The sequence below is a fragment of the Crassostrea angulata genome, chromosome 4, assembly GCF_025612915.1.
Source record: "Crassostrea angulata isolate pt1a10 chromosome 4, ASM2561291v2, whole genome shotgun sequence".
Lineage (NCBI taxonomy): Eukaryota > Metazoa > Mollusca > Bivalvia > Ostreida > Ostreidae > Magallana > Magallana angulata.
The window spans coordinates 31,314,193-31,330,048 of record NC_069114.1 but is presented as its reverse complement, the minus strand read 5'-3'; the positions used below and the strand labels follow the sequence as shown (position 1 = coordinate 31,330,048).

The 15,856-nt window shown below is 34.9% G+C and overlaps 1 protein-coding gene across 2 annotated transcripts; it reads right to left on the bottom strand.

The window, feature by feature from the left end:
* Nucleotides 1–3,649: 3,649 nt before the first annotated feature.
* Nucleotides 3,650–9,018, bottom strand: LOC128181814 (methyltransferase-like protein 27). 2 transcript variants are annotated; one of them, XM_052850354.1, is made up of 6 exons: nucleotides 8,940–9,018; nucleotides 7,875–7,975; nucleotides 6,180–6,305; nucleotides 5,673–5,811; nucleotides 5,443–5,535; nucleotides 4,340–4,941 (listed from the first exon to the last, which is right to left on the bottom strand). In XM_052850354.1, the coding sequence occupies exons 1-6, from the start codon at nucleotides 8,941–8,943 to the stop codon at nucleotides 4,748–4,750; spliced, it is 657 nt and encodes a 218-aa protein (XP_052706314.1). In that variant the 5' UTR covers nucleotides 8,944–9,018; the 3' UTR covers nucleotides 4,340–4,747. The 2 variants fall into 2 exon arrangements, with proteins under 2 accessions (XP_052706315.1, XP_052706314.1); XM_052850355.1 differs by lacking the exon at nucleotides 5,443–5,535 and having other exon boundaries at nucleotides 3,650–4,941.
* Between the last annotated feature and the right edge of the window lie 6,838 nt (nucleotides 9,019–15,856).

Below are 15,856 nucleotides of genomic sequence, written 5' to 3'. Positions count from 1 at the left end.
TATCTTCACCACCTGAAGATGCTTTCACACAAGTGTCAGCTTTCCTGGTCTTATGGTTCATGAGAAGAAGATTTTTAAAGATTTACTCTGTATATTCCTATGTAAAACTTCGACCACCCATTGTGGCCCCACCCTATCCCTGGTGGTCATGATTTTCACAACTGTGTATCTTCACCACCTGAGGATGCTTTCACACAAGTTTCAGCTTTCCTGGTCTTATGGTTCATGAGAAGAAGATTTTTAAAGATTTACTCTGTATATTCCTATGTAAAACTTCGACCCCCCATTGTGGCCCAACCCTACCCCCAGTGGTCATGACTTTCACAACTTTGTATCTTCACCACCTGAGGATGCTTTCAAACAAGTTTCAGCTTTCCTGACCGATTTGTTTCTGAGAAGACGATTTTTAAAGATTTACTCTATATATTCATATGTTAAACTTCGATCCCCCATTGTGGCCCACCCTACCCCCGGTGGTCATGATTTTCACAACTTTGTATCTTCACCACCTGAAGATGCTTTCACACAAGTGTCAGCTTTCCTGGTCTTATGGTTCATGAGAAGAAGATTTTTAAAGATTTACTCTGTATATTCCTATGTAAAACTTCGACCCCCCATTGTGGCCCCACCCTTCCCCCAGTGGTCATGATTTTCACAAGTTTGTATCTTCACCACCTGAGAATGCTTTCACTCAAGTGTCAGCTTTCCTGGCCGATTAATTTCTGAGAAGAAGATTTTTAAAGATTTACTCTATATATTCATATGTTAAACTTCGACCCCCCCCATTGTTGCCCCACCCTATCTTTGGCGGTCATGGTTTTCACAACTTTGAATCTACACTACCTGAGGATGCTTTCACTCTAGTGTCACCTTTCCTGGCCGATTAGTTTCTGAGAAGAAGATTTTTAAAGATTTACTCTATATATTCCTATGTAAAACTTCGACCCCCCATTGTGGCCCCACCCTATCCCTGGGGGTCATGATTTTCACAACTTTGAATTTACATTACCTAAGGATGCTTCCACACAAGATTCAGCTTTGCTGGCTGATTAGTTTCTGAGAAGAAGATTTTTAAAGATTTACTCTATATATTCATATGTTAAACTTCGACCACCCATTGTGGCCCCACCCTATCCCTGGCGGACATGATTCCCACAACTTTGTATCTTCACCACCTGAGGATGCTTTCACTCAAGTGTCAGCTTTCCTGGCTGATTAGTTTCTGAGAAGAAGATTTTTAAAGATTTACTCTATATATTCATATGTTAAACTTCGACCCCCCCCCCATTGTTGCCCCCCCCCCTATCTTTGGCGGTCATGATTTTCACAACTTTGAATCTACACTACCTGAGGATGCTTTCACTCTAGTGTCAGCTTTCCTGGCCGATTAGTTTCTGAGAAAAAGATTTTTAAAGATTTACTCTACATATTCCTATGTAAAACTTCGACCCCCCATTGTGGCCCCACCCTATCCCTGGGGGTCATGATTTTCACAACTTTGAATTTACATTACCTGAGGATGCTTCCACCCAAGATTCAGCTTTGCTGGCTGATTAGTTTCTGAAAAGAAGATTTTAAAAGATTTACTTTATATATTCATATGTTCAACTTCGACCCCCCATTGTGGCCCAACCCTACCCCTGGCGGTCATGATTTTCACAACTTTGAATCTACACTACCTGAGGATGCTTCCACACAAGATTCAGCTTTCCTGGCCGATTAGTTTCTGAGAAGACGATTTTTAAAGATTTACTCTATATATTCATATGTTAAACTTCGACCACCTATTGTGGCCCCACCCTATCCCTGGCGGTCATGATTTTCACAACTTTGTATCTTCACCACCTGAGGATGCTTTCACACAAGTTTCAGCTTTCCTGGTTTTATGGTTCATGAAAAGAAGATTTTTAAAGATTTACTCTGTATATTCCTATGTAAAACTTCGACCCCCCATTGTGGCCCCACCCTACCCCCAGTGGTCATGCTTTTCACAACTTTGTATCTTCACCACCTGAGGATGCTTTCAAACAAGTTTCAGTTTTCCTGGCTGATTAGTTTCCGAGAAGAAGATTTTTAAAGATTTACTTTATATATTCATATGTTCAACTTCGACCCCCCATTGTGGCCCAACCCTACCCCTGTCGGTCATGATTTTCACAACTTTGAATCTACACTACCTGAGGATGCTTCCACACAAGATTCAGCTTTCCTGGCCAATTAGTTTCTGAGAAGAAGATTTTTAAAGATTTACTCTATATATTCATATGTTAAACTTCGACCACCCATTGTGGCCCCACCCTATCCCTGGCGGACATGATTTTCACAACTTTGTATCTTCACCACCTGAGGATGCTTTCACACAAGTTTCAGCTTTCCTGGTCTTATGGTTCATGAGAAGAAGATTTTTAAAGATTTACTCTGTATATTCCTATGTAAAACTTCGACCCCCCATTGTGGCCCCACCCTACCCCCAGTGGTCATGATTTTCACAACTTTGTATCTTCACCACCTGAGGATGCTTTCACACAAGTTTCAGTTTTCTTGGCTGATTAGTTTCTGAGAAGAAGATTTTTAAAGATTTACTCTATATATTCATATGTTCAACTTCGACCCCCCATTGTGGCCCCACCCTACCCCCAGGGGTTATTATTTTCACAACTTTGAATCTACACTACCTGAGGATGCTTCCACACAAGATTCAGCTTTGCCGGCTGATTAGTTTCTGAGAAGAAGATTTTTAAAGATTTACTCTATATATTCCTATGTAAAACTTCAACCCCCCATTGTTGCCCCACCCTACCCCCGGGGGTCATGATTTTCACAACTTTGAATCTACACTACCTGAGGATGCTTTCACTCAAGTGTCAACTTTCCTGGCCGATTAGTTTCTGAGAAGAAGATTTTTAAAGATTTACTCTATATATTTATATGTTAAACTTCGACCCCCCCCCCCCCCCCCCATTGTTGCCCCAACCTATCCCTGGCGGTCATGATTTTAACAACTTTGAATCTACACTACCTGAGGATGCTTTCACTTTAGTGTCAGCTTTCCTGGTCGATTAGTTTCTGAGAAGAAGATTTTTAAAGATTTACTCTATATATTCATATGTTAAACTTCGACCCCCCATTGTGGCCCCACCCTACCCCCGGGAGTCATAATTTTCACAACTTTGAATCTACACTACCTGAGGATGCTTCCACACAAGATTCAGCTCTGCTGGCTGATTAGTTTCTGAGAAGAAGATTTTTTAAAGATTTACTCTATATATTCATATGTTAAACTTCGACCCCCCATTGTTGCCCCACCCTACCCCCGGCGGTCATGATTTTCACAACTTTGAATCTACACTACCTGAGGATGCTTCCACACAAGTGTAAGCTTTTGTGAGAAGAAGATTTTTAAAGATTTACTCTATATATTCCTATGTAAAACTTCGACCCCCAATTGTGTTCCCACTCTACCCCCGGGCGTCATGATTTTCACAATTTGTATCTACACTACCTGAGGATGCTTTCACACAAGTTACAGCTTTCCTGGTCACGAGAAGAAGATTTTTGAAAATTTCTCGAAAATTTTCATAAATTCCTAATTATCTCCCTTTGCAAAAGGGCGTGGTCCTTGATTTTCACAACTTTGAATTTCCTTAGGCTAAGGATGCTTTGTGCCAAGTTTGGTTGAAATTGGCCCAGTGGTTCTTGAGAAGATGTTGAAAATGTGAAAAGTTTACAGACGGACAGACGGACAGACAGACAGACCACAGACAAAATGTGATAAGAATAGCTCATTTGAGCTTTCAGCTCAGGTGAGCTAAAAAGAAAATGAAATTTTGATTTAAAATCGTGTCCAAGTCCCTTTAAAGGCAAAATATTTTACCGGGTTGTGAATCTCAGATGAGGGTGGGGCTAAATTTTAAGACGTGTGAAAGCTACCGGGGCTCGCAGTCTACCTACGGTCGTGAATGCTGCTTATCCCATGCACAGAAAGCAAATTAATACACAAATAAATAAAAAAAATCAGTCAGAATTGATCTTAGTTTTTGGAATATCTTACTACTGTATACAGGGTTATTTTTGCTTCAAATTATTTTCTCCCTTTTTCACTTGTAAACGGTTTCACCCATTGTTGAATTTGCCCCAACAAAGTTGGAAATAAAGAAAAATAGTTTGAGACATATGAAAACGCCCAGTCTTAAATTCGCCCGCTGACAACGAGGGCGAAAAGAACCAAAAATAAAACAGGAGCGAATAATTCCCTGTATACATAATTCAAAATGTCTATATGAAGCGATATTATACGGAAATGAATCCAATCTTAACAGTTGAACTATTAATTTAATATCTGTGATAATGCTGTTGATAACCCTTATTCAAGTTTTACATCTTTAAAATATTTAGAGCAAAAGGTGCATGTTCATGAAGACAAAGTAATGGGCTGTTACCGCATTCCCATGCTAGTCTCAATATGGTTAAAACCCAACCAAAGCTTGATAACATGTGGCGTTTTCCTAAAACCTATATATGTAGTTATTTTTTTCTGATGATTACTCCATCAAAAATGATGAAACTATAAAAAGAATTATGAAAAACCCCAATCCTTAGTTTATAGATCGAAGTTATAAAGATGAAGGTTAGTACATTTGTTCACAGAGCTCATGTATGCGTTAAAACCCCAAACGTGCACTTTGGTTTTGTTTTCTCTCATTTCCACGAATTCGGTAATTTATTAGATAACAATGTCACGTGGTTCTCATAAATGGCGATGGAGTACCCTGTACCGGAATATGACGCCGTGCTTGTCGCAGAAGTACTTGTGAACGACCGACTTCTCTATGCACATCCAGAGTCCCTCGTTCTGAAGTTGTTTCATGAGGGGTTCCAGACTGTCGCTGTATTCGGGGATGTGAAGGTATTCCTCTCGCATGACTACAACAATCATACCTCCTGAAAACAAAAAATGAAAAGATGTGTGAAATAAACTCTTGCTATGTCACCTTAATCCAGCCTCAACAACCAAGAAAGATAAGTATGATAAAAAAATATCGCAATTCCTCAACAACCATACAAAGTGCAAACAAAAGGAGATACAAATCAAATAAACTCTTGACATATCACCTAGGTTAGCCTCAGATTCCACGGTCCCCATCATAGTAAAGGTCAGACTCCGTATCTTTTTACATCATGCAAATCTAAATGCCTTAGACGTTGTACCGAGAGAAGGAAATATAACTTGTACTTGATAATGACAAGTTGATCTTACAAGATATGAAATAATTTGTAAAGTAAGCATACGTCTTTTGTCAATTTGGACATTTTGATGCCATGTGCCAACAATGACGCCAAAATATTCATTAAACATCAGACTAACTAAAAATGTATACTTATTAACCGTATGATTGCGTAAAAATTATAAAGTAAATAAAATAAACTGAGTCAAAGAATTACCAGGTTTAGTTATTCGTATCATTTCTTTCAGGGCACCCGCAGGGATGTGTCCACTTCCGAATCCTCCCGAACAAACCACGCAATGGTAAGTATCTAATTTTTATAACATTATTATTCAAAGTTCGTTATTTTTGAAAATTGAAAGAGAACAGATCAGATAACGAGATGAAATGTATTTAATTAGATAAAAAGTCATGTCTGGTTTATATTTTTTCAGTTAAACCACTGACCATTTTCAATTGTTGGAGATGGCTCAGGGTTTACAAACTCGCACAAAAACTTCTTGTAAACATTCTTCTTTTTTGCTTTTATGAGCATACTCTCACTTGGATCCAAAGCATGTAATTCTTTAAAACCTCGTTTCAGCAACTAAATTTTCATAGATTAAATAAAAATTTTATATTGAAGATTAAATGATAGATAAATAACAATATTTTAACATATGAATCGTTTGCCAAAAGCAAGTAATAAAAAAGAATGTGAATACATCCCAAAATATTTATAATTTATTAAAAGATTTTTAGTGTTCGTAAATTACAATTATATCTAGCTATTTTACCAGCAAAATTGTAACCACAGTGTGATTATCAATGCGAAATAATTGTTCTTTATATATTATTGTGGTTAAGATCGGTTTCATCTTAGCACGAAGTTCATTGATTTCCATGTAGCATATACATGAAATTAATGCATACAGGTATTAACAGAGAATATGTAAATATTTAATTATGACTGACCTCTTCTCCCACTAATCCAGTGCCAGCTGCCACATCCAGGATCAGAACCTTGTCCTTGTTGCTCGGAAAGCTCCGGTCAATAGCCTCAGCGGCATAAGCAGGGCCATTGTAGTAATGCTGTAGGTCCTAGTAATAAAAAGGAAAGAAAAGTTTTATTACCTTAGGTATCCAACTGCGTAGCGAATGGTTACAGACTACTGTTACCATTGTAACATAGACTACATACTAGAAACTGAAATGAAGCAATGTTATTTCTTGGTTTTAAAGAGTGTTTAAGAAATAAAACATTATTTTAAAATACCCAGCTAGTATCTGGTTATCTGAATATAAATATAATAATTATAAGTAGCGAATATTTTTTTGGTAAAAAGCGGCTTGGAAAAAATGAAGAAAAGTTGGTGGTTCATATTCATGCAATTCGTGTTTGCCTATCGCCATGAATTTTAATTTTCAATTTAAAATATCCCTTGCTATCTTGCCAGCTTTACGTACAGTTCTCTTTGTGCCAAATCATTATTTTGGACACGTGATCTATTGTGTTACACGAAGCTTAGTATTTAGAGAGAAAAAAGTCTCGTCACAGAGAATCTTTAAAATAATAACATAATCATATTTGGTCTTTATACACAACTTCCAAAATACTGAATAAAAGTAGTTCAGATGTTATCTGTATGTTGAGACCCTATCAAAATCTATGCAAGCATTGGACGCTATCGAAATACAAGGTTAAAGAAGTTTAAAAAAAAGATGATGCATATTTCGATTAGTAACGAAAAAACACTAACTGAATGGGAAAATGAAAAACGATAAATTATTGGTTTGTAGTGTAGAGAACTTAAATGTTTGTTAACGCTTTTGACCCAATTGTTAAGGTAGCTGTTTTCAAGCAATGATATAGGAGATTTCAAAAGGTGCATAGGAATTCATTGAGGGAGCCTCTAAGTAAACATATAGGCCAATTAGAATATTATAAAGACATCATCAATTATAAGTAATTGCTATCTAAATGTGATATTCATAACGCATTAGCAAAAGACCATTGAACGGTACTAAATATGTTGATATCACAAAAGATTGGATAGTTTAAATATTTATGACAATAAGGTTTATTCAATACAATATTTCTAATTCTAATTAATTAAATCAAACAGATTATATCATTGACTAAACCAATTTCTTCATATGCAGCTAGTTTGCTACGAGAGAATTGTCTTTCTGTTTGAATTATATGAAATTGAAATGTATGTTTCCTCAAATGGAGCTGTGAGTTTTCAATAATATTTATGTGATCAATCGAGAACTAATCGTTATTTTTTCATATATGTCTACGCAGATTATTCAATACAAAAGAAAGTAAAAAAAAAAATATCCTCGACATGACCACGACAACAAAGAGCTGTTAGTTATAGTTGCAAATAGATACCTTTTCCTTCTCCGTGTAGATATTCAAACTTTTAAATATATCACTGTCATCACATTATTCGTTGAGAATCATTATCCTCTAAAAGTTCAATTAAATTAAAGTTTTTAAAATGTAAATTAAATATTCAAGCTTGACTGAAAAAATATTGACGAAAGATAATTTTCTAATGTGACAAAAAGCTTTGTAACAGTGTAACAAGAGTAAATACGTGTTACTTTTTGATTTATAAATGAGTTTGAAAATATCTATCTCAAAACGAAGCATGTACATACCTTTTCATAGTCATCCCACATATTATAGAAATCAATGATTTGGACTTTATCCATGCCACCAGAGAAAACTTTGGCGTTTTTCTCAAAAGCCCTAGTATATTCTGTAAGTTTCGTAGGGCAATATTTTAATTCATTAGACCATTCAAACCGAGTTTAAGCTAAAAACTGAGAACCATCATACGAAAATAACTAATTATAGTCTATAATTTTTTTTAGTAGTTTGCTCTTTAAATAATAAGCAATTAATATTTACCTTTCCTTATACAAATAAATTAAATATCAAAATAAGTTTTAACTTGTTCATGCATTATTATGCACTTTAATCAAGTTTTAAAACCTACAATAAATAATATGGTTTAACTTAGAGTTAAAGAACAAAACCATGCAAATCTTTTGGTTGGATCTCTTATCTAAAAATTACAAACCGAAACTACTTTCTTGCTACTCTATATATTAGATTGTTGTAAGACACAAATAATTATAACTTATTTGCCTTCATCGAATGATTCGCCAAATATTCACTGGTATCCCTTTTGACCCAAATTTATGTTCGAATATAAACCAAACTTCATTCTACAGCGTATTAACCCCCCCCCCCCAAAAAAAAAAAAACAAAACAAAAAAACAAAAACATTCTGAACGAAACAGCAGTGGTGTACACCTATATAACTTGACACAAACGTGAAACAGAAGAAATAGAATATTGACAGTAGAGGATTAAAGTAATAGAAATAATACTCCCAATCTTTAAATTAAAAAAAATCATTTATACATAATTATACAGAGGTTTCAAAATTTGAAACATTTCTTGGTATAATATAAATTTGAATTGTACCGGGTTTTAAAAAAATATTCTTAAGTCTGAACAAACTTGTTCAAATCCAGTTTCAATTGTACATGACATTATTTCTCAAATAATACATTTAAAGAATATATAGTAACTGTAATTATGACATAATTAAGAAGAGATTAATACATATTCTTAATAATAAGATACTTTACAACAAAACAGATGTAAAACATAATAAACAATTAGAACAACTGGACATTGAAAAAGCTATTTACCCATTTTGTCTGTATACCAGTCAGCTGTGACTGGAGCGGGTTAAAAGAGCTCCTTATATGCAGATTGTATAGATTAGTGTAATACAAAAAAAAAAAAAAAACTCGACGGCAACAGCTTGCATTTATCTTAAAACAAAACGCATTTTAGTTTTTTTCTTCAATGTACAGAGGGGAGAGGTTTTGGACATATTGTGTAATAACTGTCTTTTGGTGATATGAATGGTCGTGGAATAATTCCAACATGCGCCTGGCATCTTCCTATGTACTAAGTACCATCCACTGTACCGTTATTATTAGAAATTATTGAAAAAAAATCCGTTATTATTAGAAATTAATAATTAATTTTCAAAAATCTTCCTCTAAAAAATCATTTGGCCAGGAAAGCTGACACTTACGTGAAAGCATCCTTGGCTAGTGTTAATTTAAAGTTGTGAAAATCATGTCACCTGGGGGTAGGGTGGGGCCACAATGGGAAGGGGTTAGATTTTTTTTTATAGGAATGTACAAATCTTTTAAAAAGTTTTCAAAAGTCTTCTTCTCACACTGCTGGCTCTAAAAACCCCTGTCCGTATGAAAATCCCATGTCTTCCCCTGTCACCCCTGTGTTTTCCCTCTCATTCCTTGTACATCCCCTGTGTGCCCCTGTACACATCCCCTGTGTGCCACTGTAAGCCCCTGTCACCCCCTGTACGCCCCTTTCATCCCATGTAAGCCACTGTATACCCCTGTGCATACCCCTGACATCCCCAGTACGGTCTTTAAGTGCTCTCGAAGTAAATGAATAGCTTTTAATTAATTCGGATTTTAAAAAATTTATATTTAGCATTCATGTTTTAGACGGTGTTTGTTTTTCTTTGCATTTCATAGAGGGCAATATTATTACAAACGTGAATAATTTTGACTCAACATTGACACAAATCAAGATATACTTTTATACCGACACACCGCTTTTATTAACGCATGCAATTAAACAATTGACCGTGTTCTGTAATTTGTAAAAAAAAAAATTTAGTGGAGGAGTACGTGAAATCTGCAATGTTCTGTGCCATGTAACCTGCCTGAGCTAAAGCGCATAATAACACAACATGATCAGCACGTGCAGATAACCACACACCGATCGAAATGATCACCTATATTTTGATTGTTTTGCCCAGTGTAATGATGCATAGAATTAGTCTTCATGAAGTTCATGTAAATCGCTGATATTTGCTGTCAGTAATTTTTTTTTATAAATCATGAGAGAGAGAGAGAGAGAGAGAGAGAGAGAGAGAGAGAGAGAGAGGAGAGTTGATTTTTTTCGGAAGGGGTGATTAGACCGGTCCATTGATACTTTTAACTTCTGACACGTCTTGATTTCGCTCCTATTTGATCAACGTGTACTAAACGGATAATGGGGAAAATTGTTCTTAAATGGCACTCGCTTGGTGTAAATATTTCTGCTTTTCCAGCTCTACTGACGTAGATCCGTGACCTATCTGTCGTGGCTGTAATCCAAAGTAAAAGGAATAATTTCAAATAATTGATACAAGTTTATTCAAAGAAGCGTCGCATGGAAGTGACCGAGGGAGGCCAGATTTCCAGCAACGACCCGACGTCTTTGGATTTCAGGTTATTGACCAATCAAAATTAAGTATTCAATTTACGGAAATATCAAACGTGCGAAAATTGACCATTTTAGGAATGAACCTTTCAAAGCTAGCCCATCTAATTGGCAAAGCTCAACACAGATGTACACCGCCGTGGGCTATCCCAAATTTACCTCAAAAAGTAGAAAATACAATAAAATTACATAATTGATTAAGCCTATGTCGGACCAGGCCGGATATCAAAGGCTGATGAGTAAACAATTTACACACAATACAAAAGAACATCTATGAAGTGGACATGCCAGGGATTACTCGATTTACACATTTTTACACTTTGTAAAAAAAACTATTTACCAAATGAACAACGCCATGTCCAGCGTCCAGCAGAATTTCTGTTATTTGTTTAACATTTGACATTTGAATGAGTCAAAGAAATCTCAATATGAATACATCTTAGTTTGCATCGATTCCTTTACTAGATGGATAAAAGCTTTTTCTGTTCGCACACAATCGGCAAAAGAAACAGCAAGTGTACTATTTAGAGAAATATTTTGTCGATATGGTGCATCTAGGGTACTTTTCTCAGACAGAGGAAGGAATTTCATGTCCAAGTTAATCAATGCCCTGTGCGAATGTTTGAAATCACACAGCATCACACCTCAGCATATCATCCCAACACAAATGGTTTGGTTGAGAGATAGAACAGTACAATAGCAGCATCACTAAACCCCCCTCGACCCACCTGAATAAAATTAACTAAAACAAAGAAAACAGCCCCCTAAAACAGAAGGCAATATCTATGAAAGAAACTAACAAACTAAAACCCAGAGCTCCTTGTTTGCTTACGTGTACATTTGAGACTTTTCTAGAGAATCCATTAGTCAACATCTGTTCTATGGAGAAACTTAAGTGATGATACTTGCAAAAAACGTGCAGTTATAAAGCACAATATATATTTATTTGTTCTAGTCCGTTGCTTAAAATTCATTATCTTCTTTGAAAAGAATATTCATTAAAAGTGCATATGTAGACTTTCAATTTCTATTCATATGAAAATTGAACATTGTAAGGTTTAAGCAAAAGAAAATGAAACCAAACGATTTATAACTGTACAATGTTTGACATAATTTGTGTGGCCATAACAAAGTTTATACTCACAAAAAACAACATGGATCAATTGAGTCATCTTTGAATAATCCATACATATGCTTTATTGATTTATTGTTTTTTAGTTCACCTGATCTGAAAGCTCAAGTGAGCTTTTCTGATCACTTTTTTGTCCGACGTATGTCTGTCCGTTTGTCTGTAAACTTTTTACATTTTTGACTTCTTCCCCAGAAGCGAAGGGACGATTTAAACAGAACTTGGCACAAAGCGTACTGAGGTACATGTAAAGGGAATTCAAGCTCAGTCAAATGAAGGACCAGGCCTTATTTGAAAGGGAGATAATTTTAAAAGAATTATTAAAAATTTGTTGGTATCTTTAACAAATTTTCTTCTCAAAACCCAAATGGCCAGCAAAGCTGTTACTTGTGTGGAAGCATCCTTAGGTAGTTTAGATTAATGTTTGTTCAAATCATGATCTCTGGGGGTACGGTTGGTCCAAAACGGGAAAAGTCGAACATATATAAAAGAAAATCTTTAAAAACTTCTTAAAAACCAAATGGCCAGAATAGCTGTTACTTGTGTGGAAGCATCCTCAGGTAGTGTAAATTCAAATATCTTTAAACCATGATCCATGGATGAGGCTAAGGTCACAAAGGGGGATCGAATTTCTACGTAGGAATATTTTGAACAGTACCTTTGTATGGTGGTAAAACCTTTATGTATCGTGGTGAAAGCTTTGCATGAGTTGTAAATCCTTTATATGATGTAACAATTTTATTATATGCTGTTGTTGAGTCATTATTTGATGTAATCATTTCATTATATGGAGTGGTAACTTCTTTATATGCATTCGTAACTCTTTATGATGAGGTTGTAAACTGGTTCTCGCCGAAAAGTTTTAATGGGGAAAACGTCCAGTTTTATTTTGAAAAAGGTGCCGACAGTGTATGAATTCACGGGAGAGAGAGAGAGAGAGAGAGAGAGAGAGAGAGAGAGAGAGAGAGAGAGAGAGAGAGAGAGAGAGAGTTTCTTTGTCCTTGATACATCGATGTGTGATAAATCGAATGAATGAATTTTTAGTGGAGTACGCGTTTATTTTTAAAAGCAAAATAACAAAAAATGATTGTACTTTGTAGAAATTTAATACCTCCTCTGTTTTTAGATCCGCGCATACAGTTAGGTAGATCACTTTATGTATCTTGATGTTAACATAGAACAATTTGATTTCTACTTGATAGCGTCTTTTAAATATACATGTAATTCTTCGGAGCTTATTTAATTAATAAATCTAATTATGTCTCTTCAAAAACGCTTAAATTGAGTTATTTTGCTCTTGATTGTTATTTAAAATCATTTTAATAGCATCCATATAAACCGTGGCGCTTGGAGCAATCTTATCCGTACATCGCTGATTCATACATTATTGCGCAGCTTGCTTTTAACGATGTCGAACAATATGTACATATATTTTTGAAAACGACACGTTTTACAAAAAAAAATACATTAACTTTATCAATTGATGTGTTACTTTGTTTTATCATCCCTCGTTCAGCAGCAGATGTTTACAATTCATGTTTATAATGTGAACAAAGTCGGTAACGTTGAAAAAAAATTAGCACAAATGTAAAATATTACAATGACAAGCGTTTTGAAACTTATTTATCCCGACATTATTTTCAAAACCATCGAAATGGGGGTATTACCTTTTCGTGCGATCAAAAATTAATTTTAAAAATACCAAGAAGTTAATTAGTCTCGGTGATTATACGGCCTTCCTGCGTAACCACTCGGCTATACTATACACGATGAAGTTTGCGAAGATTTAAAACACCTTTTTTTAACTTCGGAGGTTTTTTTTTTTCGAAGTTTAATTTTCAAAAATATGCCTCTTTGAAACAAAAATCGGATATGCCATGAAACCAGTCACATTTTTCAGTGTAACCATTTTACAGTTTGTTTTTAATGCATGGGGGTCTAGAACGGGGGTGGGGGTCGCGGGGAGGACCCTACCCAGGAAAATTCAAATTTCTTAAATTTCCAAAAACTTACCAAAAATTTGCCTCGGACCCACTTTAAATTTCCTCACCCATTCGGCAAACTTCAGTTTTCATCGGACCCCCCCCCCCCCCCCCCGAAGAAATTCTCTGGATCTGCAAATAAAATGGTCTTATAAAAATTATAACATCAACAGCTTTATGGAAAATAGCACAGGAACTGCAACACCTTCTTTGTAGTATTTAAAATACAAAAATATATGCCCGGTGAGCTTAAATTTTATACAGTGGATGAAACAACCATAAAAAGAGGTTAAGACCAACCAATTTCTTTATTATTTCTTAAAAATCAAATTAATTTTTAAGAAAAATGAAAACGATTTTTATTTATGTCTATAAATGAAAATCTGTCTATTCCTTTTGTGTTGGAGGCATTGATCAGCGAGGAGTAGCACCTACCTGGTACATTGAAACAAAGGTCTTTCGACTTTTTAAAAGGCTTGCTTCATTTTTTGTAATTTCTTTTACTCTTTAATTAAAAGCACACTCTACTAATAAAGACATTCGATTTTTCACATAAAATGGGTTTAATGATTGATATTATGAGATAAACTCTAAAGATCGGATATGCCATGAAACCAGTCACATTTTTCAGTGTAACCATTTTACAATTTTAATGCATGGGGGTCTAGAACGGGGGGTGGGGGGGGGGGGGGTTGCAGGGAGAACCCTACATCAGGAAAATTCCAAAAATTACAGTATATAATGATGTTAGCACTGCATATAATGATGTTTCAACTGCATATTATGTTATTACTATTGCATATAAAAGATATACCAATTCATAACATATGAAATTGACATTAAGGCAGCTATGGCGTTCCATAATAATACATTGGTTCAGTATACGCTCAGCCATTGTAAGTATTGCCTTTTAACCCAATTTATTCCCAAACGTCCTATTTTGTTCATAACAAGCTAAAACTTGGGTATCACGTTATTTCAACACGCGCTCTAAAAATCCCCCAACATCAGTTTTGCAGTATATTCTTCGATATTTAAGACTTAAATTAAAAAATCAACTGTTACCGTAATTTCTTCATACTATAAGACAAATATTTAATGTATGTATCCTTCAATTACATACTGATGCTACAATTACTTATGTTATCATGTTACACTTGAAGCACAATCGCAATGACGTCGCGCACGGTGTTGGTGTTAATTTCGGTAACGTAAAAAAACGTCAAAACGTCATTTTCACTCGTCATTATCATAACGTAATGATACATTTTATTAACCAACACATACATATAAATTAAAAAATAAGACCTTTAAATTGATTGTTTTTCCACATGTAAGAGATTTTATATTTCAAAACTGTTATATAAATAAATATTTGTAAGAAATATCAATGTTCAAAAGCATGTGATTCGCTCACAGCTTTCAATTCTTATTCCTAAATTCTTAAATGAACTTCCTCTGAAATTAGTCATATATTATAAAGAATAGCTCTTGATTCAAAAATGATAAACAAAACTCCTTCATTCCCGAGTCTGTTCTACCCTTCTATGTTTCCTTTTTTCTTCATTAATGTTAATTCGTAGTGTAGCAGTCAAAGATCCCGTTGAATTAATCAAAATACATGTTCATCGTCACATTACGTTTAACGTCATTGCGTCATTTTACATGTACCCATGTCGCCTATATTTTTTCGTAAAAATAAATTAATTCGACCGGTTAAGTTCATATATTTATCATCAATTTTGTCTTCAAGTTATTATTCCTATATTTAATTATTATTATTTTTATACTTTGGTACTTTCTTCACAAAATAATTTGTAGTTATTTATGATTTTCTCTAGAACTGTTTTTATGAAGGAAAAAACCCCGCACACATACTGCATGCCGTAACGTTTAACGAGGCCGGGTCTAATTAGTTCTGCACTAGATTTTTTAATGAATTTTTTTACATGAATTTCTACTGAAATAATTATTATTCTAAGATTAAAAAATAAGACATTTACCACACCGTTTGTTTAGGGGGTCATCTCAAAGTTTGTTAAACTTTAACATAGGACCCTATGGGATTTCGCTTGAAATGTATCAATTTTGCACATTTTTTTAAACTTCTGCCCTAGGAATTTCTTTTTCTGTTCTACATATTAAATTTATTGCTAAAAGGCATCAAATGGTCAAATAAAAAAAACCCTTTTATCTCCTGGTTTGT

What these genes read in the sequence shown, in the direction of transcription:
- LOC128181814 (XM_052850354.1), bottom strand. An exon ending in CTGGATTAGTGGGAGAAGAG is followed by an intron (nt 5,812 to 6,179) that starts GTCAGTCATAAT and finishes ATGAAAATTTAG; the next exon opens with TTGCTGAAACGAGGTTTTAA. An exon ending in ATCTCCAACAATTGAAAATG is followed by an intron (nt 5,536 to 5,672) that starts GTCAGTGGTTTA and finishes TATAAAAATTAG; the next exon opens with ATACTTACCATTGCGTGGTT.